Source organism: Anoplophora glabripennis, unplaced genomic scaffold (genome assembly GCF_000390285.2).
Source record: "Anoplophora glabripennis isolate ALB-LARVAE unplaced genomic scaffold, Agla_2.0 scaffold508, whole genome shotgun sequence".
Classification (NCBI taxonomy): domain Eukaryota; kingdom Metazoa; phylum Arthropoda; class Insecta; order Coleoptera; family Cerambycidae; genus Anoplophora; species Anoplophora glabripennis.
Window position 1 is genome coordinate 241,968 of NW_019417487.1, and position 24,803 is coordinate 266,770.

At 35.5% G+C, this 24,803-nt stretch overlaps 1 protein-coding gene across 1 annotated transcript in view; it reads left to right on the top strand.

Moving 5' to 3' along the window:
- Nucleotides 1-24,803, top strand: part of LOC108911806 (protein lap4) — a 212,075-nt gene that overhangs the window by 109,638 nt on the left and 77,634 nt on the right. Inside the window, exon 8 of the mRNA XM_023456349.1 lies at nucleotides 10,515-10,685. Coding sequence (XP_023312117.1) covers nucleotides 10,515-10,685 — 171 coding nt within the window. The remainder of the gene's footprint in view (nucleotides 1-10,514; nucleotides 10,686-24,803) is intronic.

A 24,803-nucleotide genomic window follows, 5' to 3' on the forward strand; every position in this document is an offset into this window, starting at 1 on the left:
GCTTTGGCGTTCAATTAAAGGGACATCTTCCAAAAGTCCTGGCAAGTCGTTAACTAAAAAATTGTAATAATCCTCACCATTCAATCGATTAGGCAACACAAACGATCCGATTAGCCGATCGCCTAAAATGCCTGCCCAAACGTTGACGGAAAACTGAATCTGATGTCTGGACTGAAATATGCTGTGTGGGTTTGCATCAGCCCATTCATGAGCGTTATGAAAATTGACATAACCATCTTTACTGAAGCTTGCCTCATCCGTAAACAAAATAAGAGATGCAAAATTCGGAATCCGCCTCGATTTTTGCAAAAGCCATTGGCAGAACTGCCGACGTGGTTCGTAGTCATTCGGATTTAAAGCTTGAACACGCTGGATATGAAAAGGATGAAGTAGTTGTTCGCAAAGAATTCGCCAAACTATGGAAAAACTTATGTTATGCATACGTGCGACACTTCTTGCACTAACCCTTGGATTGTCCTGCACATCTCTCAATACATTTTCTTCCTTCACCGGTGTTCTTACAAATCTGTCTGCCACGATCATTTACTCTTGGTTAGAACATGGATCCTCTGACATACCTGTCGAGAAGGAAGTCTTCTATTCGGGTATGCTGCCGCATACAAACGCCTCGCTTCTGATGCATTTCCAGCCGCACGGCCTTACATAAAGTGCATATCTGCCATTTCCGTGTTTGAATATGACTCCATTTTATGAGTTGCAATAATATAGTACACTTAAATTTTCCACTCACCACTTTTACTAATTAAACACTGCAAAGCTCAATTGACAGTTTATCAATAACTTAAATTGTTAAACGTCGTGGCAACGTCAGTCTTTTATTTGCCATGGTAAACAGATTTTTGTAATTTTTGGTCTAATAACTTAAAGAGCAGAGTAAATTTCAAACTCAATTTACTCGAAAACCATTGGAAATATCGATTTGGACAAAGATAATATTTTTTTCGTAAAATTGTTAAGATTTTATAAATCTGTAGAGAAAATTGTTAAAAAATAGAAATAAAAAAAATTACGGGCCGAAAACTCCCTTCACCAACCTAAATGGGACTCATATGATTTGCATGTCGAAAAATGGAGTAGCCCATGTTATTTAACGTAAAAAGTTATGTAAGACCCATAAATGTTTTTCTATTTATTTGCGACCCTTTTGTCAATAACAGAAAAAAAACAATTTTGTTTGAGCACTTTTAAGGGCATATAACTTCCTAAGGGTGCGTTTTAGGGCACATGTTAATAGAAACTTTTTGGCTTAATTTAATGAGTTATAAACGCAGCAGAAGTTTGGAACCCTATTTTAGAAACACCCTGTATATACTTTTTTTTCTGTATTATGAGTAACAAGGGAGTTATTTTTACTTTCTCACACTAATGGCCCACCCTGAGTAATTTTGTGTCGAATTTAATTCAAAATCAATCAAAATACATAAAATATTATTTTTGTAGTGTTTTAATTAAGATTTGACATATTTATTTTCATCCGTAGTCATTCGTAAAATGGTATTTCATGATGAAGTCGATAAAATATAGCATTTTCGAGAGAAAACATGGCATTTTTATATCGACTAAGCCGTGAGGGAATCACATATATGACTATAAAAAAAGGAATTAAGTATACTAGTTATTGAATTTGGTATATAAGTATTTCATTTTTATGTAACAATTATTGTATTTGTGTGCCATTTTGACGAAAATGTTTATCACTACTCGCTAAAAAAAATCAAAAAAATAGGTCAAAACACCAACAAGCTTACGCTAATTCCTAAATTAATACCAACTCACCAAAAACTCAAACGGCAACTTAGAACAAAGCATTAAAATATCAAAAAGCGCCTACTTTATAATAAATAGCAAGCACTGATTTACTTCCGCGCGGTAGTACGAATGTATGATTAACGATGACAGAACCGTCAGAAATGTAAATATCTGTTTTTATAATTTTATTTTGTGACAACATATTAAGATCGATCATTTGTACAGTTAGTTGATGTCAAAAAAAAAAACTATGCAATCAAGAAAACTTATATTTTTAAACAGAAGCTTTTTAATCTTTATTCGTTTATTTTCCTAAAAAAAAAGTTTTGCAGTCAAGTAAACTGAGACGCTTTTAAATAATTAACACACTGTAGAATTTCATTTGATGGAACGATCTTATGAATTCTTCTCTTACAGAGAACGGTATCTAGTATCTTTTTAAAATTTTCTCTTTGTATATATATTAAAGAGTTAGTTAACTTTCTAACTAACAACAGACATCAGCTTCCGAGTAAAGTTAGCTAAAACCGGTCAAGGAATAAAACTTTTTTAGTTTCCTAATATAGAAAATTCCGTGCGATGTTAAGTATATGTTTTTTTTTTCTGAGAACATAGAAGTTTACTTCTTTTAGGTGCTGTGTCGCAAGTTAGAACTTTTAAAAAGTTGAATAAGGGTAGCAAACACCGGCGAAACTATATTTATTATCTTTTTTTCTTCTTGTAAGTAGAATATTTCCTTCGTCTTTCAAAAATATCGATGGGAATTTCCGTTATGTAACTTCTTTGTCCGATAGTTGCAGTTTTGTTAACTTTTGCTGGTACTTATTACTACGTACGATACCTATATACAGGAAGCTTCACAACTTACTCAGAAAAGTTTGGGAATAGATGCGGCATAAGAAATGGAGTCAATATCGTAAAAAAAATTCTTACAAAATCCTTATAGTTTCCGAGAAAAAAATTATTGAAGTTGTAGTACTTTCAACCATTACTTAGCTGGACTACTGTAGTCTCTAGCATCATCCGTAATACGCGTGGAGAGCCACGTGGCCTCAGCAACTCGGAATACTGAAATCTGATTTTACAATCGTCGTTGCGATTGTGTTTACAATAGTTTTTTAGTAGTTAGTGTCAAAAATGGCTTTCGTGTATAGCAACTCGGAGATGATGAATATCGTTTTAATTTATGGTGAAACAAGACAAAATTTTTTATATTAGTTCGTAGAAACAGTGTAAGGCGGGTTCAAATGTGTTTACGCGTCGGTGGACAAAATTTTGAACAGTTGTTGTAACATCAGGTATGTCAAATTATTTTATTAAGTAAAACCACAAATTAATTTTATTAATTAATAATAACAATACCGGCAAAAGCAGTTAAAGTTGCTGATATAAAATAGACAGGTGCTATAAAATTTTATTTATTTCTTTCCTTGCGAAATTCTATCCGTCTTTAACACACTTTGTCGCTATGCCGGTCGCATTGTGCGAGGTCAGGATTTACAGTGGACTGCCCTTTTTGATTTTATCTTTACAAAATTGTATTTGTAAGAGTCCCCTGTACATCCTAATTTTTTTTTTTTTTTTTTGGATAAGTTGTGATGGGTTTAATGAAGAAAAATAGACGCTTCTTATAATGTAAAGAGTGCAATTATAAGAATGCAACGGTTGTATCACTTTTTATTTGAATAAAATTACATAAAAGAGAACCCGACCTACAGCTAACCCTGTACCACATTACATCCGCTCTAACATTTCCAATCTCTAGTTACGACTATTGCTATCCTTAAATTCGTTCATTCGCTGATACAAGATGAACTAACTGTTCATCTTAAAAAGCCTCTAATGCTGCATATTACCCCAACGGTAAAGTACAAAGCGGATCATCTGCGTGACAACAATAGCTTCTACCATCGCGTGTCTAGGATGGCTTTTCCGAAAGCGACGCGTAACCGTTCCGTGGCGCGATGTTCACAAAAAGGAACGACACCGGTGACTTATCCATCGCGTTTTTCTTTTGTTTTCCGAGCGGTGCGTCCAGATCTCTAGATTGCCTCGTAAAACAAAGGAACGCGGGCGGCCCGTTGCGCGCCAGTCGATCAAGATAGCGGGTGGAGACAAAGGGGGTTTGGAGAAAGGTTCTTGTCTGTGGCGATGGTATTGTCTGGTAGGTTTTTTGATTTGACGTGAGATGTCTCGTAAATTCGGAAGGTAAGGGAGCTCAATCGGGGTGAAATTAAAGGTGTCTTGGGGCAGTGAAGACGTCTTGTAATGTCTTTGACGATTATCTTAGATTATACTTAAAATTATAAATAATTGATTTGCTCTGTATACTGGGTGTCCCAATATTCCGTATATGTGGAACTATCTCAGTTCCTGCAATCAAAATAAGGTAATTTTACTAAACTTTACTAACAGAGTACACTTTCTGTTTTAAGACCCCCTAAATAAAAAACTAACAGGGATTAAATCAGGTGAACGTGGTGGTCAGTACATTGGAGCATCGTGTTCCCTACTTATCCATCTGTCGGAGTATCGATCATTTAAATGTTGTCTTATAAACATAAAATACATGTGATTAAGTGGAGTGAGTAACTGGTAGATTGTCAAACAATTCCTGCAGTATTTTGCAGAAGATCTAAATAACAATTGCCTTCAAGATGAAGAAAGTTACTAATAGAACCAATCCACACTTATACTACGAGTATACTAAATTCAAGCCGAAAATGTCTTTCCATAACGACGTGGGGATTTTCATCTACGTAAACATGTTGGTTATCGAAAATTATCCCATGTTTCGTAAAACATAATTTGTTTGTGAAAAGAATTTTCTTGTGAAAGTTCATATCTCCAGCTCTGTATTGGCGAATAATCTGCGAGAATTGAAGACGAGCAGCAAGATCAAGATATAAATTGTTGAACTGGGTGATCATGAAAAGGACGAATTATTTGTTCGGATATAACTCTGTTCTGTACTTTTGGAAACTATAGTCTGCTTCTGTATTAATCTAATATGCCAGAATTTGTTCTTGTTTTTTCTTTGTCCAGTATTACCTTTGTGACATGTAAACTGACCAGTTTCTTAAAGATGTCTCTCAGTATTTCTCAAAGTTTGATGACTTTACTAATAACATATCAGTTTGTTTGTTCGTTAAAACTGTATCTATTGTTCATCTTGGAATCTTTAAAATTTCTTGGATTCTCATCTGCACTACTGTGCTGAAAACTTTATAGCGAGGAGCTGAGGTGAACGTTTTCATCAATATCTGAAAGAAATTGAGGTGAAATACCAAGGCAGATGGGATGTTAATAAGATGGCAGACTTCTGTTGGTTACTGAAAGAGAAATCGAAGACGGTAGTTCGAGACTCACTGTGTAGGTCGTTCGAAGACAAAATAGTACGTTACATACTTGTAAAATTGTTTGGAGTTTGAATTTTTCGATTCAAGATTACAGAATTGTAAATGATCAAATTAGAGCTTCAATCACTTCCAGTGTCAGATTGGTGTTCAGCGCATTGAAATACATTGGAATAAGACTTGAACTGGTCCAAAACTAACTAATGTTCAGAACATTGAAATACATAATCAGACCAAATAAATTGCTGATGCCCATTAGTCGGCCTTATTCCCCGTTTTTCGGTATTTTCACCTATTTTTTGTGATTTACTCAAATTCTGTAGGTGCTTGAGTAAAATACTAATGACAAATCGATTCATCCTCAAAATAATCAGTTCTTTTTTGTGGCTGTGGTTAAAAATGTAAATAAGACTATGGCGATGGAGTTCTGTGCCAAAAAAGTTACAGTAGACTATAGCTTGTTGCTTAGGATCAAAGGAAAATCCATTGAATATGTTGCTGCTACCTGCTGTTAAATTTTTTGGTCTGTATATAGATAGGAAATTGACATGGAATCACCATATTGAATATATACTTCCTAAACTCGGCTCATGTTGTTATCTTGTTGGAATTATTAGAGATACCGTATCAGCAAATATATTAAAGTTGGTGTATTTCGGCCTGTTTCAGTAAACATTGGTGTACGGGTTAATTCACTGGGGAATTAATGCAGATATTAATACAGTGTTTTTGTAAAGCAAATGTTGAGATGCGTAACTAAATCTTCTCGTAGAATATCATCTTTGTAAAGATCTCAGAATAATTACTACATCTACTCATTTAATAATTTTTATAAGACAAAATATAGGAGACTGAAAAAAAAAACGTGCATGCACACAATACGCGGTATTGTGTTAACACAAAACAATCATCGGTAATTTGGAATAAAAGGATATACTCGTACATGGTGTGCTATTTTAAATAATGCATTGCAATAACTTATGGAAGCACGTTCAAGAGAAACTTTGTAAGCAAAAGTTGTAGGGTGACATTCGATGGTGACCCTGACCTTGACACGAAGGTCAACCGTAGAGGTCATCTGAAGTTCAACTTGTATTTTTGACACCGGAAATGATAAGAGTGAAAAATTTTGAGTTCAGATATATCAAAGTGACTAAAGGGTTATTTTAGGGTCAAATAAGGTTTTGACTAAGATTTTACGATATTTTTCGGGAAAGCACTTACAACGAAGGCTTCTGGTTGAAAATTTTATGGTTTGATGGGATCATACGACGATGACTTTGACTATGACCTAGAGGTCAAGCTTGAAGGTTCTTTGAAGGTCAAATCCAGTTACGAATTAGGGGAACCCTGTTTGCAGCCCCATTAAATTAAGGCATGATCGTTATGGCCCAGCTAGTCAAGGCAAGATCGCTTCGAACCAGCTGGCCGGTTAATAGTGACCTTGCAATCTTACCTTGACTGGTTGGGCCTTAACGATCTTGCCTTAATGAGGCTGCAAACTGGGTTCTCCTATTTCGTAACTTGATTTGACCTTCAGAGAACCTTCAAGCTTGATTTCTAAGTACCATAAAACTTTTGGTACCATAAAACTTTTAACCAGAATCGATTGTCGTAAGTGATTTCCCGAAAAATATCGCAAAATCTTATTCAGAACCTTATTTAACCCTAAAATAACCCTTTGACCCATAACTTAGAGCTATATCTGAATGTAAAATTTTCCGCTCTATCCATTTCCGTTGTCAGAAATATATCTATTATATCTAAAAATTCAAGTTGTCCTTTAAATGACATCTACGGTTGACCTTTGTGTCAATGTCAAGGTCATCATACAATGTTCTCCCTGAGAGCCCTACAACTTCTGTCTAAAAAGTTTCTCTTGGAAGTGCTTCCCTAAGTAGATATTGCAATTATTTAAAATGGGACACCGCGAGTATAATAAGACTTTTGAGAGTACATGGATATTTCAAAAAAACAGATAATTTTAAGATGTTCCGGAATAAAGTAAAAACGTCTTGAAATAATGACTGTTATTATTTCAATGAACAGGTTTTAGTGTAAATAGTTATTATCTTCATGCGGATTCTAGTGGTGTTATTAACGATTGTTGTTAACGATTTTCTTAACTAATGTTTTTTTATAAATAAAAGAGTATAAGTAAGAGCTACATCTAGTGGCCAATGTTACTACGACATACAAAGAGGCCAAAAAATGGCAGAAAGCGAATGTATTGCAGGTATTCTAAAAGCATAACCAGTGTCGCCCCTATGAGAACAAATGCAATGTTTTAATGTGATGATATTGCCAGAAAGCATCGAATTACAGCAACAATATCATTAAATACAGCTATGTCTGGTGTGTTCGACTGACGTGCTCCTTACTTTATTTAATGATACTGCGGGTGAAATTCAATGTTGGTAGGGGCATGCAGCCCTTATAATAGTTGTTTCTATTAATAATATCACTTCCATGTTTTTTTTGTTTTTGACTTAGTAGTAATAGTAGTAATATCCTCTAAATATTTGTGTATGTAGATGACGGGCTTGTAAAATCTAATAATATTGTCACATACAAAACTAATATTCCGTGCCAAATATATAATAATTATTATTGGTCCGGCCACCCTGTAGGAACGATCTACCATTCCAAGATGCCATTTCTGCCGTCGCCCACGGCCGACTGCGATTTGCGGGCAACTTTATTTGCATCTCGACATTCAGATGCCGAGAGTTATGTCCGTTCTCGTTTCGAGTTCGATTCCTCTCTCTGCTACACCCACACGGCATTATATCGTACCTGCCGACTATATATAACGTTTAATAAAACGATGGGCGCTGGATCCTGCCCGCATAAGTCGGATAGCTTTTATTTTGCGGAATTAGGATTTTTGTGGGAGGCATGTACAGTATTCTCCGAGTATCGAGGGAACGGTAAAAGATGGGGTTCCTTAAATGGAAAGGGCAGAGTTTGTAGTTTCCCGTTCAAGGTGTAAAAACAACTCGAAATGTACGGGGTGTTCCGATATTCCGCGTACATGGAACTGTCACAAGTTCTTGGTGGTTTTGTCTAAATCAGCGGTCTTCAAACTTGCGACTTGCGGAACCCGGGCAAGATTTGGATTTTTTTGAGGAACCTAAACCTAAAAAAAATTCGAACACATTTTTTACTGATTGTGGGGAACCCTAGGGTTCCGCGAAACACAGTTTGAATACCGCTGATCTTAACTAAATATATAGGGTATAGCAAAAGGACCGGAACGGCAGAATAACTCGGCGGGAAAGCATTTTAGAGAAAAATGTTAAATACAAAAGTTTCAGGATTTCTCCCTGGCTATCCTTGATGGTGACCTTGACCTTTACCTTGAAGATCATTTCAAGGTCAAATGTGATTTTTCAAATGGGACCCTATACTTTTGACCCCAGAAAATGAAAAGAGCGGAAAATTTTGAAAATTGAAATTGTCCCATATAAGTTAAATTTGGTATGGTAGTACAAGTGTATAGATGTTACTTTTACAGAAATGGAAAAAAATGTTCCAAAGTTGGTAAAATACGTAATCACCCGCCATTGTGAAGGGTAGAATGTGTGAATTTCGTTATACAGGGAATATCGGAATACCTTGTAATAATAATTATTTTTTTAATTTTCATATTTCGTTTTTTTTTTTTGATAGGACAGACAAATAATCTTGCTTCTTAAGAGCAAAATATTTCGAAATTTGTTTATGATACATATTATATTATTCACTCTAATCTTATGATTGATTATTTGTCAAATTTACATCGCCATATGTCTAGAAATTTAAAATACAAATATACCCCCGTACTCTGCAACACCTTACTGCATTTTTTATGTTTAGGAAATGCTCACTTGCATTTCCAACAATTTTCTTGATACTAAATAGTTTAAACTATAACATAGGTATTGTTTTTGCATAAAATACTCTGCTTAACACTGGTATTGGTATATTTCTCATTCTCATCAGTACAGAGGTTCCCAAACTGTTAACGAACAAAATTACATCTATAACACAGCTGGGATTCAACCAGTACATATAAAGTTATAACACAGTATTACACTAAATACTAAGTGACTAAATATGTCACGTTAAAAATATTTATTTTTTTAAATAGAACCATTTATAACATTTTCTCACTAACACATTGATATACTGCTTAATAAGCATATTTCCAACACGTGTGCGTGATAAAAAGTACAAAACATTACTGGGACACCTATGTTCAGTTAAACACGTAAATATTCCTAGGTGTGTTTATTTTGTTTTGCCATCTAGGAAAACAGCATTTTTTTATTAGAAAAATTTATTCTGTTAAAATATTTTGTTCCCGTTTTACCTAAGGTCCGAGAGTAAATCGTACATACCAGGTTCGTACTTGGTTTTTACGTGAAATGATGAAAAATAGACTTGTAGAAAATTTATTTTATAGGCAACAGCGACATGTTAAATAAAGAACCTAAACATTTTTGTTAACCTTATGAACAACAGGTAATTGTCACTAATGGACGTATCTAACATGTTATATAAATTAAACATACTTACCAAACAAGTTAAAAATTCTTCTGAAATTTCAAGTATCTTGTAGATAATATTACAAAGTCTAATGCATATCCTAGCAAATACGACTTTTACGTGTAGTTTTTGGGATAACTATCAGTAAGCCGAAGTCGTATTTGCATTTATTAGTAATATCAAATATTTTGAATATCTCGATATCTGTGGACTGTAAAGATAGGAAGATCATTTTCATTTAAATTGAGTTTTTGCCAACGACAATGAAAATTTAACTCCCATCCAAGTCAACACTATGCCAAAGAGAATTCGCATTGATGTAAAGGCTAGAGAAAGATTTAGCGAATTTCTAAATCATAAGCAAACTCTTCAGTTTGAACATTTGTCACCACATTCTGTAGGGTTTGTTTAATTCTCGTTGAAGTTCAACTGTCTTTTTTAATAAATACAGGTCAGTCAGTCAGCTGTCTTGGCTACTAAATTTGTGACAATCACTATTTGTATAACTTGAGGTGAATTTTACCTACATACAAGTTACATTAAATTTATAATAAATAATGTGCTGTTCGAATATTTAATTGTTAGGGCTCGCATATGTGCAATGTTCGCGACTTGTCCTGAATCCGTCCCTGGTTTCTACGTCATGTACGATTTACTCACGGACCTTACACTTAGCATCAGGTTACCCATTTTAACAGCGCCTATGATCCATAAAACTTGTTTTCGCGAGAAAAGAGTTTGGGAACCCCTGGACCAGTAGTCCGCGGCCGAGGTAAGATACTAACCCGTATCTTCCCGCACTAACCCCCCGCCCCCTCGATGGGTGAGCGAGTATGACCTCTGGGCCGTGCCTTGCAGGAGCCCGTCCTCAGGCGAGTGGGCTTCACGGGCGGCGCTGCCGCCGCCGACGCAGACGCCGCCGCCACGAAGCCGAGCCGCCTCCACCGGCGCGACACGCCACACCACCTCAAGAACAAACGCATCACTGCCACCGTGGACAGGGACAAGGTGGCTTCCATCATTGCACAGGTCTCTAGCCGTCTTTCTCTCGCATGCCCGTTTTCGCTTGGTGGTTGTTTTTCGCATGTCGCTTGCTTGGTGGTTTGGTTGCATTTTGCCTCGCTAGTGCTGAATTTTGGCAGATGTTAGGGCAGCAAGATGGATCTTGAATTTCTTGCTATACGTATTGAGCTGGCTCGGGACGATTATTCGCCAAATATTTGTCAAACATTCGCAGATGATTTGGACAGAATACATAGCGCCAAGTTGTGCAATACACACAATGTGAAAACATGACAAATATCTCTTCAAATATAAATACATTTGTAGCTTTGGCGAATATTTGTCAAGTGAAGGTATATTTTCAAATTTATCAATATGCAGCATCCACACGCTTACGTTTCACAAATGTTTGGCAAGTAACGGCATCATCTAGAGCGGGCTTTGTAATGGGCTCATTTGGCACATTTTTTTATTTGTATTCAGAAAGTACACATCGTAGTACAAAAATTTCTTATTAATATTTATTCCGCAGGAAAAATACCAACCAACAGGGAAAAAACAAACTGTAGCACAAATTCGTGGAAAAACTTAACACAAATTAATAACTTGAGACAATAGCTAAAAGTGCATAGAGCTGGAGGGTCGAGCCAGTAGAGTGGTGTGACGTCACAAGTAATCTGCGAACAGCTTGAACGAATTAGAAATTACATATACAGCGTGGTAAAAAAGTTCTGCATAAATTTCATATTTTCATTAAACAATTTTTTTTCGAAAAACAGTGAGACCCGTCGATTTTTATTTGATCCAGGGCACCTTGTTATGTTGAAAAAATTTTTTTTTCCGCCGGGATGACAATTTTTTTTTTTAAATGACAACGCATATTTTTTTCGTTCGAAATTGATGACAGTGATAATTATCTAAACAACGGTGTGACAATTTCCATGTCTTACATAACAATTTTTTTTAGAAAAATGCACCTTAAGTTCTTGAATGCAATGCAATAATTTGCTGTTTACGGATCAAATGCCTTAGAAAAAAATTTATTCGACAGAAAGCATTTTAGATAACTTAAGTTGCAACTGGTGTTATGTAATATTTGCGGAAATCAGATATTGTCAGGATCCTGATTAAACTGCAAAATTTAGAACCAAGTTCAACCGCACAAAATCCAAATAGTATGTAGCAAATTAAGGTCGACTTTTTGTCTTCGAGTTTGCCGATAAATTCCTCAAAAAAAAAGATCCAAAGAAATGTTTACTTGAAAGGAGTAGATTACCTGAAATATTGAAGACTAAAAATCAGTACCGATTTAACATTCTTTGGTGAAATCGTTTAATTCGAAATGGCAAAACTTAGTGAACGCGAAAGAATTGATATTTTGAGGATGATTGGTTTCGGCGATAAGTTACGAACCCATCAAGAAGCTTGCCAATTATTTAATGCAACGTACCCTGACAGACCACCAATTACGCAATCTACGGTTAGTAGGGTACTGGCAAGGTTTGAGGAAACTGGTAGTGTGAAAGATGCTCCTCGTGCGGGTCGTCCTAGAGTAGATGATGAAACTAGATTGAATATCCTGGTGGAGCTCCAGGACAACCCTCATTCTAGTACAAGGTCGATTGCATTGAACAATGATATTTCACATGTAACTGTGGTGAACTTTCTCAAAAAAGAGAAATTTCACCCCTATAAGGGTCACTTGATACATGCATTGACTGAGGACGACCCAGACCGCCGTCTCCACTTTTGTGAAGATTTAATGCATCGATGTAACGGAGACCCCGACTTCCTCAAGAACATAATTTTTTCTGACGAGGCTACTTTTTATCTTAATGGATCGGTGCATCGACATAACTGCCGGTATTGGTCTCAGGAAAACCCGCACTGGGTGCAAGAAGTAGATCATCAGCACCCCCGAAAGGTGAACGTTTGGGCGGGAATAATAGGGCGTCGTATTTTAGGCCCGTATTTTTTCGAGGAAAATTTAACTGCTGCTCGCTATTTGGATTTCCTGCGGTTCGATTTGGTCCCAAGCTTAGCAGAGTTATTCCCGAACAACGAGGATCCTGATATTCCTGAGGAAAGAATTTGGTTTCAGCAGGATGGTGCACCGCCCCATTATGGAGTGCAAGTACGGGAGTACTTGAATAACACGTTTACTGGCCGGTGGATCGGGCGACGCGGAACAATCGAGTGGCCTCCGCGTTCGCCTGATTTAACACCTCTAGACTTTTTTTTGTGGGGCTATTTGAAATCGCGTGTGTACACAAACAGACCAGGTGATTTGGAAGAACTTAAAAACCGTATTCGTTTTGAAATAAATCAAATCGACCCGGGAATGCTTGAACGAAGTGTAGACGGCGTTTACACACGCTTAGGACAATGCCAAATGGTACAGGGTGGGCAATTCGAACAATTTCGCTAGACTTACACAAACATTAGTGTAATTTTACTCGTTTGAAATGTAATTTTGTCAACTTTGTCCTTTTCGGAGCCATTAATAGTGTAAGTAGACAATTATCACTTATAAGAACTTAAGGTGCATTTTTCTAAAAAAAATTGTTATGTAAGACATCGAAATTTTCACACCGTTGTTTAGATAATTATCACTGTCATCAATTTCGAACGAAAAAAATATGCGTTGTCATTTAAAAAAAAATTATGTCATCGCTGCCGTAAGTGGATTATCGAAAAAAAAATTTTTCCACATAACAAGGTGCCCTGGATCAAATAAAAATCGACGGGTCTCACCGTTTTTCGAAAAAAAAATTGTTTAACGAAAATATGAATTTTATGCAAAAATTTTTTACCAAGCTGTATAATATTAAAGCTATTTACCATATATTTAGAAAGATAAGGGCTTACGGGAAATGTAAAAATAAGTTATAAATGAATTATTAATTACTAAATGAGCTCATTACAAAACACATGCAATTTTATTTACATTTAAGGTGAATCCTGCTGCTGCTGCTCCTTTTTCTATAGCTGCTTGTCAAACTATTTTAATAAAATTTGTAACTCTGTATGAAACAGAATATCATGATCTCTTTCCTTGAACATACGTAATTTCGTATTTGTAAAACGTAGTTTTAAAAAGTATATTTTAACTCGACGACAAATTTAGCAATCTGGTATTATAAGAAGTACAAACACCATCTTTTATTGAGACTCTTTGTGGCAAGTTTTAATCATAAGAAAGTTGTACACATTTTGAGAACTACTGACTTTACGCTATATTTTTTATCTATACTTTTATTTGAAATTAATTAGAGTAATAAAAGCTTAAGGTCGTATATACTAAGCAAATCTTCTGAATACATTTAACTTGCTTATATCTAATTTAATATATTTTTTAGAACCGTTGACATTTAATGCTGTACTATTTATAATTTACTTCCCCATGAAGTCTTCGACTATATATCATTGAATTGAGTTGTTCGATATAAGTAAAACTGGTTATTAGCGGTAAATTTCGCAAAACAAATTTCGTCACCACTTCAAAACTAATTTTATTGTCGAATTAACCTATGCTCCACAAACACCTCCATAGGGAGAAGAGTAGGCGATCTAGAAGTAGACGAAACATCACAGTTGAAACTGTAAACAGACTAAAGGAGAATGTTATAAATTGGGCCAAAATAGGCCGCTGTTTATTTATAGCCAGCGGTTCTCTATAGGTTTTTCATATGATGTGACAATGACGAATTAAAAAATCGGAGTGGGTGCTATTTATAAATGAATCGAAGGATTTGAAGTAGATTTATTTGTTATGCGATCGACTGGAAACGGTCTCGACACTGACGTCACTAAAAACTCAGATCTAGCCTTATCTCAAACTTTAAACAAATGATTTCGTTTTCGGTCCAACGACAAGCATTATGCTGACTATATGTCATAGCTTTGTTTCGATGTTGACGTGAAGATCCCATTTTGGCCATGCCAACAATGATTGTTTCCTCGATCTCTTCACACGCCATTGGTTTTTTCTTTTGGGTACGACTAACTGTGTAACTCCGATTACTCGCTAGAGTAGCCAGTGCCAATTAACTTTATCACTTGGATCAATCTTACTTATAAGGACAGTTCCTTTCTCTGTTAGAAAACGCTATTCGAAAAAAGTAGTTCCGCACTCTAAGTTCAGTCGAATAGGTACAAATAGCAATATGTCAATATGTTGTGATTAATGGTAAGCTTAGTCAGTGCCATGTGTAGGGCTAAGTGCTAAATCGTGACGTCACTGTTATCAGGATATATGCTTTACAAAATGCCAACTCGTTATGTTTTATAGAGACACTGGATCTTCTTAGAGAGGTAAATATTTGGGTCAGTTTTGAAGAAACTAGAATGAATTTGTTACTGGCAGGTGACCCAGATGACCACACAATTACTTCCGTATCAGTTTTAAGGGACGTAGAATAATTGGTCGCATTAACGGCGACAAATGGACCGTGGCATTGTTTACTTTGTTAAATTAACGAAGACGGCAATTGCTTTTGTACAGCCGTTCGATCCGCCTTTCTACCGTTCCAAATTTTGAGCGAAAGGGTGCTAATTGACCTAAAGACGAAAAAGATAGAGCATGCGCAGTGCTGCAAATTGAAACCGTGCGAAATAAAGTTTAATTCGATGGGTCACGCTGCGGAATTTAAATGAGGATGTGTTTAGTCGTCTCGTTTTCGAATTGGCGTGAAATGCGGTTTATTGCCTTCAACTAATCGAAAATTGCTAAGTAGGAAAATATTGGAGCTTACGAAAAACGATAGATCTTAAAGGGGTCAAGTCTTCTTTAATAAATGATATGACCAGAAGGCATGGCAGAAGGGGTTATTATTTTATAATATCCAAAAGAAATATTTAATAAGATAATTGGAAAAGTAAAGAGTGGGGGTGGGTTTTTTAAACCGCATAATCAATCAAATTATAATTCGTTTTTTAAGCAGCATAAATTCTTGTCTACGCCGTCAATGGGCAGCTCCATATGTGTCGGCTTATCAGTGTTGCATGTTATTATCTTTATAAACCAATTGTGAAGCTAACGCAGTGGCAGAGAGTGGAACTGTAAGGCAATGTATAATTTTACGACATTTTAAAGTCATCTTACTGTTTTTAAGTCAGCGAAATAATTATGAATTTATGATTTTTAGTGTTTTTAAAAAATGAATGTTTGACATGATTTATTAAGTAATTAGTTAGCGAATGTCAGTGTCCTAGTTTAGGTGATCTACATTTCAATCCACCTGATGAGATATGACAACATTGACAACTGGCCGATAGAAGGGCAAATAAACAAACGACCATGAGTAATTTGGCGAAGCGAGAACGGCCGATTGTTGCCATTTAATTTTATTATATTTATTTTAGTTTTCTGTTTACAAGGGGGTGGTTATAGTACGGTGGGTAATTCCGCGAATTCCTACGTGAATTATTAGTTTTTCGGTACAATGTGTTTGTGTGTCTTCATTATTAATGTATTTCTAAAGGCATAATATAAATATGACCCTCCGATTCTAAGTTATAGTCTTTCCGAAGTCAGTTGAACATACAAAAAAACGTCTGGTAATAAATTTTAATGAGTTTCATAGGCGCCCCTAAAAAAATTTTCTGCTAAAGGTAAAAAATTTTAATAATTTTTATATAATGTGTAGAAAATTTCTATTATATGTTCATTTGGTCAACAAGCTATTTTAATTATTTATGTCCTCAAACAATTTTATTATATTGGTCGTAAATTTCGTTTTGTTCCGTTTCAAAAGGTCTCCCAAATGTCATGTTGTGTTAATATTAGTAAACAAAATATCCCTCTTATTTCTCCGTTTTGCAATTGTCATATGAATGATTGATAGAAGGTGCCTATAATAAATTAAAATTACCTGAATCACCAAATTCCGCATTGCTGCGCTGCACTGCTAGGCAATTTATCAACCACTTGTCATCTGCTGTGATTTATTGCTCAGTAGCCCAATACAACTGTAATCGATTTCCTTTGCCGGCGCTCGCTTTCTTCAACTGAGCGTATACATTTCTATCGCCTCCACGTTTAGTTCGAGCAGACCTGTATATGGGTATGGCTAAATAAATATAAAATAAGTTTTTCAAATATTTCAATACCGAGTTGCTGCGTGAGCGACCAAACCTGGTACATACTATCAATCTGTTGGTTCTTCAATTGATATCGGAAAAACTATACAAATTTGACTTTATAGGTAAACCTAATCTTGCTTTAAAAATAACTTTCTCACTTCTTCATTTGTTTCACATTTGACCTCCAAATCAAAAGCAGGTTTCCATTTAAATGATCTACACGTTCCAGGGTCATCAAAGACCATCTAAATCAGTCAAAAGGAAATTCTCTAATAGTTTTAACCTCAATATGTCGGTGGTGTTATTGTTTGATGTCTACACCCAGTCAAAACGTCCCTCTGGTGGTTTGAACAATAACTGACCTCTATATTCTCTTCCTTGTACTATTTGCATTTCTACAGGGTGTTTCCTTTTTAAACGTACTAACTTTAACAGTTGATAGATGACTTAATTTTGAACAAAAAAGTTGATGTTGCTGATCAATTTTAAACGAGAAATTGTTCTTGCAAAATTGTTATAAAATGAAATAGTTCTGAGTAATAGCGTAATCATTGAAATCATGATACAGGATCTTCCCTGTCTATACATTTTACTAATAGACTAGGCGGTATCTGTTTTGCTTTGGGTGAATCGTATATCCACGGAGATTTTTTACTTTTTGGCTTTCAAATATCAGTAGAAATTAAAATTTTTCTATGCGCATAAAAAAAACGTGGGCTTAACTTTTGGCAGCACAATATGTTAAAAAAATTCGAAAAATGTCGTATTTTTCTTCCTATTTAATTATGTTAAGAGTTGATTTTAAGCGAAAATGGAAGAGGAAAAAAATGTTTGTAATTAAATTTTACAAAATATGACTATTTACAAATCGAATGAATCACGATTATTATTGTAAAAATCGAAAAAATCGCCAAAATTGGGGTTAAAAAACATTACTTTTTAGGGAATTTTTTTGGGGTATTTAAATTGGGTATAGGACCTTCATACTTGGCTCAAGAAAAGTTCATGTTATGTAAAATCATCACACCAAATTTCATCAAAATCGGTTGGATAGATTTTGCATAATAATTTTACAATCCAGATTTTGAAAAAAAAAAATTCAAATTTTCAAAATTTTGCACAGCAAAAACCAATGCCCTTAGATACTTGAAAATTTAATCAGATATAGAAAGCTCTCAAGCTTTCAAACGCTTTTTGAAAAATTCGAATCGGTCAATTAGGAGAGCTCTGGCTCTTGTTTAAACATTGGTTGAATTTTTGTACTTATAAACTATTAAAATAACTTTGTAAATGTACACTGAAAAGGTTTCATACCGTTTACTCAAAACTCTTTAATTTTATGACAGTTTTGCAAGTACAACTTTTCGTTTAAAACTGATCAGCTATTTAAAATTTCAAATAAACCCATAGGTGTAGAAAGTCTCTTTAAAAAGGGGGCACTGACTGTCCTTCTACCACGCCATTTTTGGTTGTAGTGACTAGTGAATAGTTTGTAGGTCATTCTTAAAGAACATTATGTCGGCACAAGACACACCCAATTTGATTTCGTTATTACTTGCTGTTTTTCAGATACCACGATAAAAATATTAAAAAAAATTCGATACCCTGTATCTAAGTTAGTAAGCCATTTACAACCTATGTCCCTATAAACTTTTTTGTCCAAAAGTAAGTTCTCTATCAACTAGTTAGTTAGTACGTTTAAAATGGGAAGACCCTGTATATTTACTTTTAATTACTAACGGCAGCGGTCAACACTAACTTCGTGTGGCCGCTATTCATTACCCGGGTCATTTCGTGGCTTCGGTGGTGTACAAGGCAATTACCAGGGCGATATATGTAGTACAACACCTACATGTTAATCTTGCCAGCGCAGTTCCCACAATCCCCTCTGTTTCGCGAGGAACGGTCGACGGAGATAATTAAATAAACGCTTTTTACGCGAAAAAACGTGTACCTACTTTTTTTGACGGCTGGGCTAATAAAATTGTGTCCGTTCCCAGTGTTATATCCGCCTGGGGGGATTCTGAACTCGAACAATGAAGGATGAGTATTTTATGAGACGGTCTAGAAAAATATTCAGCGGTGTCATCGCCTTCAAAATGTATTCCGTTCAAGTGTGAACAGATTCGCTTGCTGAATCTTAATGTACTATTCTTGCATATCGCGGTACAGTATCTGGTCAAATTTGCTTTGGAAATGAATGTTAAGTTTTGTGACATTACGATGTAAACTTGGTGTTTCACACGTCACATCACATTTTTTCAGGGAATTGTAAAAAATGGAAAATGGTTATGTGCTTATTGCTTACACAATACAAGTAAAAAAGTTTTGATAGAATACACGCTCTGGCAGGTATCCGTACGCTGGTTATTAAACTGCGCTGCTTCTGGGCTGACGTTCGTTCACTGGTAGCGCGGGTTCCGCCGGACGGCCTGGTGCGTGGTCCGGTCNAAATGGTTATGTGCTTATTGCTTACACAATACAAGTAAAAAAGTTTTGATAGAATACACGCTCTGGCAGGTATCCGTACGCTGGTTATTAAACTGTGGAAAACTTGAGTTGACGTTCGTTCACTGGTAGCGCGGGTTCCGCCGGACGGCCTGGTGCGTGGTCCGGTCTAGATCCAGAGAATTGAGGAGTTGTAAAACTGCGTCTTCAACGATTAAAGGCATCTCTTAAGGGTTGAAGAGCTGAAACTAAGTTTGATTAATATCGACCCTAAGGTTGCGTTAGTGCTCAAATTTGGTGATCCTGGGACGCCATTTTTTCGAAAGGGTGACGAAAATTCGGTTGTTGTCATCGTCCGAGGGTTTTGTAAATAAACTCGAAACGAATTTTTAACATTAACGGATATGAAAATCTGCGTCCTATCTGTCTCTACAACAGCAACAATTAAGAAATTAATTTGTTCGTACAATATGAAAAGACCATGATCTTATCAGAGCAATTGCATTGTTGCCAGAGTGGCATTTTTTTCAGATGTGACAGGAAATAAGCCACAAGCCCAGTTTGTTAAACAAACCTGTTTCATATTTACCATCTTTTGAACTAATAAATTGGCCAGGAAATTGAAAACAATAAAACTTAGTGGCTAATTTTAATTATTTTTAATAATGAATACTACCAATTTGTATGGCATTCTCTTTGTCTATATCTCTCTTATTATTAGAGACGGACCTGTCAAATTTTACGTCAGTGTAAATTTAGGATAGCGTTTTGTCCAAACAAGTAAATATATACAGTGTGTTCAGTTAAAAAATACCTCCATTTATGTCTAAAAAAGGGTCAACTGGGCCAAATAATTTTGCTGTCATATCATTTTGCTCTTAGACTTGATATTAGTAGGACTATATGTATAAAAGTTACAGGGAGAGAACCATTAAAAAAAATAACATGTAGATTCTATTTTTAAAATGAGTAGGAACTGGAAGTCAGATAATTGCAAGAGAAAAATCTGAATGTCGTGTATTGTCAAAGAATTAAAGTAAATAATTTTTTGTACAAAACTGTAAAAATTCCATAGGCGTAAGCATTTTTTATTAAACAGTGAAATACTAATAGATAATAAATAATCTCCTAATAAAAAATAATGTATCCGGTTATATCTGAAAAAGAGCCAATTTGGCAACAATGCATTCGCTGTTATCAGATCGATCATATCATTTTCCATTGGATATCAAATAAGACGTTACTAGTCAACTTTGTGGCAAAGTTAATTTATCGCTAGAATATAATTGAGGCAAAATATTTCAAAATAGGTTTGGGTGGGGGGGGGGTTTCAAGAAATGCGCATTTTAAAAATAAATTAAATTAAATTTGACTTATGACTAATTTTCGGAGAGCTCACCATTTGTATTTTGTATAAAAAATGACATTTTCGGCGTTACACTTGATCATTGCTGATATACTCGTTTTTTGAGATATATTCTAAGCAACCGTCACACATATTGTACTAGGTTCACCGTAAATTCTGATATGGTCACTGTTTATAAATGTCATGCAGTGTTTATAAAATCGTACCAAATTCAAAGGCAAATTTTTTTTTTCAAATGGAACACCCTATATGTTTTAACGGGATGTGAAACACCTTCTCAAAATCTGCAACTTTCATAATAGCTGTTATATATCAGTTCCTCATATTTTACGATATTTTTAGCAATTTCTTTATTTTTTATGAAAATATCCTAGGGAGGCATTGATATGGCAGTGAAACAAAAAAATGTTTGTAACTGTCAATAGTTTTTCCTGTCATTAGCATAATTCCATGTAAAATATAAATATCCACTCAAATACAGGGTGTTAATTTAAAAAAATACAACTTTGGTCAGTCCTTCGAAAACGAGTCACCCTGTATAAGTCAAATTATTTTTAAAATGTGCATTTATTGCTCCCCCCCGAACCTATTTTGAAATATTTTGCCTCAATTATATGCTAGTGATAAATCAACTTTGCCACAGCGTTAACTCACCCTATACATTAATCTGTACTACAGTCTGTTTGGAAATTAAAGAGAGTAATAAAACCCCGAGATAAGAACCGGCCATGGGCGTGGTAATATTTCGTTTCAGGTAATTATCGGGTAACACTAATGCTAACAAAAATGACAGGGATTGGAAAATCGACTATCTACAGACTTTTAAAGGAAACAAAAAATGAACAAGATACTGTAAATCCCCCAAAATCATCTACAGGGAGGTCAAAAGTCGTTATAGATGATTTCTTCAAAAATGTCATTCGCAGAAAAGTACACTCATTTTATTTTAAAAAAGAAATACCAACGCTAAACAAAATTTTAAGTGAACTTTCAGAGGACAACGATTTGCCAAAAATCAGTAGAAGCAAATTATGGGCCGTCTTACGAGAGTTGAATTTTTGCTGGGAAAAGCAGAACAGGAAGTCAGTTCTTATCGATAAAGATGAAATTATTTGTTGGCGAAGATCCTACTTAAGATCAATTAGAAAATTCCGTGACGAAGGGAGGAATATTTATTATCTAGACGAAACTTGGGTCAACGAGGGATATACTGTAACAAAAGTATGGCAAGATAAAAATGTAAAAAGTTTTCGACAAGCATTTTTGGATGGACTTTCAACAGGGTTCAAGGCACCTTCAGGTAAAGGGCGAAGATTAATAGTGACACATATAGGTAGTGCCAGTGGTTTTGTAGATGGCGGTTTACTTTTATTTGAATCTAAAAATACAGGTGACTATCACGAAGACATGAACGCAGATGTTTTCGAAGAGTATTTTACACAGATGTTGGATCTTATTCCTCCGGGGTCTGTAATTGTCATGGATAATGCCAGTTACCATTCACGGCAGACCGAGCGGACGCCTACGACTGCTTGGAGGAAAGCCGATATAATTCAATGGTTATCCGGAAAAAACATTTCTTTTGAAACAAATATGGTGAAAAAGGAACTTTTGACACTTGTCAATCTTAATAAAGATCAGAAAAAATATGTTATCGATGAAATGGCAACAAATCGCCAAATAACGGTACTACGGTTACCACCTTATCACTGTGAACTTAACCCAATCGAATTAGTCTGGGCGCAGGTAAAAGGAGATGTAGCGCGAAATAATACGACGTTTAAATTAAGTGACGTGAAAATTTTGTTAAAAAATTCCTTGGAACGAGTAACTGCAGATAACTGGCAAAGATGTATACATCATGTACAAAAAGAAGAGGAGAAAATGTGGGAACTCGATAATTTAATTGACGTTACTGTGGAACCTATCGTTATCAATCTAGGAGACGAAGATAATTCATCAGAATATTCAGAGGATGAATTTTAATATACCTACTTTTTTATTTTCTTTATTGTACATTTATACAACACTACATTTACTCACCATAATTTGAATTTTCAAAATACATATATTTTTGTGTGGAATAAAAGTCTATTCATTAAATTTAAATAAATATTTTGATAATAATATTGAATAATTTTATTTGAATTACTAAAAACCCTCTTAACCCGGTTATGATGCTTAAAGTAGCCTCATGTTTTGAAATGCTGTTTTTATATTGTTTACTTATAAGAGAAATGGACCGAGAAATTGAAGCGGCATAGACAAAGACGGATTGTCGGGGATTAAATTTTAGCTACCTGCTACAATTTAGTACAGTCCGATCGCACAAAGTTTTTTTAAAAGTACACCTCATCTATACGGAAAATACATAATATAAAAATATTGAATATAAGCACCAGTACTACATTTATTTACGATTTGCATACATAATAAGCTTTTATTACTCTCTTTCATTTCTAAACAGACTGTAAGAAATAGAAACAAGATGTAGCTCCAAAACTGTTCTGAGCCTGTAACAATATCTTCTGTCACTTGTCATGAATTGTCGGTGAAATTTTCATAATCCTACACAAAATGGTTGTTGAAAACCTAAAAAAGTTAGAGAATTCGAGAGAAAAATCTTCTTGAATACTATGAGTTGTAGACAAATTGAACTAAACATGATGAAGGTTATATTTGAGGGTTGCTTTCGCTGTACAGCAAAAATAAAACGCTCTCTTAATGGTACAAATAAACTATTTTTATTGAAAACTAAGCTTGTGTAGAAAAAGTAATGTTGACGGTTTGAGGGTTTGCTGGAGAGTACATTGTGGTTGAAGTCGGTCGTAGGTAGCTTGGTAGTCGGTGGCAGAATTCCCTGGTCCTGGCGCCACTCTGCATGGGTCGGCTTCCGGGAATCCCGTTGTACGTCCGGCGGCGTTCTTAACGTTGTACTTAAAAATGGGTCACTTGCAACATGTGTACCCACATATTTTTGTACAAAATCATCAGAAAATCCATGGGCGTAGAATTTTAATCGTACATCATCAATCTGTCCTACATTAAGAGACATTAGTCTGTACGAAAAACAAAAAGAAACATCCTCTAACATGGGCGTAACTAGAATTATTGCCAGGACTGCAAGCTCTATGGATGTCTATAAAAAAAACCCATGCTCATCTTTATTTGATTCTAAAAAAAGGTCACGCAATCAGCGACTTACCGATATAAAATTTCAAAACCTAAGTACTTTTTGAAACTTACAGCATGCAGCAACGATTAGGGAGGGGCTGCGACTCCCCTGCCCCCCTTACTACACCCGTGTCCTCTAGGTCAGGGATACACATACTGCGGCCCGCGGGCCGCATGCGGCCCGCTGTCGATGTTTATGCGGCCCGCCAACGAATTTTAAAAGTATTCTTCTCGCCGCGCTCCGGTCCAAGCATATTATTACGAGACTAGAAATCTGTCGCATCAACTAGATTACAGATTCGTGAAACACGTCGATCCCCGAACAAAGTGGATGGTTCTCGATGTTTGGTAACTCGTATAAATACGACGCATCGCCGGCTACCGGGGCAGTTAAGTTTTGACTACGGATAAGCGAACGTTATACTGTTTGAGAACTGTAATCTGTGACGAGTAAATATTTCGTCGTTCGAACTTGGCTTTTACCGACTGTAACATATAATATTAATTTTGATATGGATAAACCAGGCCCCAGTAAGAAACGTAGTCGTAAGGTTGATGATGAAAATCGACAGTTTCATGATATTTGGACCGAAAAATACTTTTTTATTTCATCGCATAACAAAATTGTCTGTTTAATATGCAAGAGTAGTGTTTCTATTCCGAAGGAATATAATGTGAAAAGGCACTATGAAACCCAGCATCCAACTTTTACCAAATTAACTGGCGAAAATCGAACGCAAAGAATTTCCACTTTACAACGGGAACTAATAGGCCAGCAATCTATGTTTACAAAACCAATTCAAGATGCTGAAACAGCCACTGAAGTTAGCTTTGAAATATCTCGAATAATAGCGAAAACTTGTCGGCCTTTTAAAGATGGTGAGTTTGTTAAGCAATGTTTGGATATCGCCGCAAAAAAAAATTGTCCGGAAAATGTAAAGAAGTTTGAAAAAATTCAGTTAAATCGGATGACTGTTCAAAGAAGAATTACCGCATTAGCAGATAATATAGAAGAGCAATTAGCTACGAAATCGAGAAGTTTTGAGTATTTTTCTATAGCGCTCGACGAATCT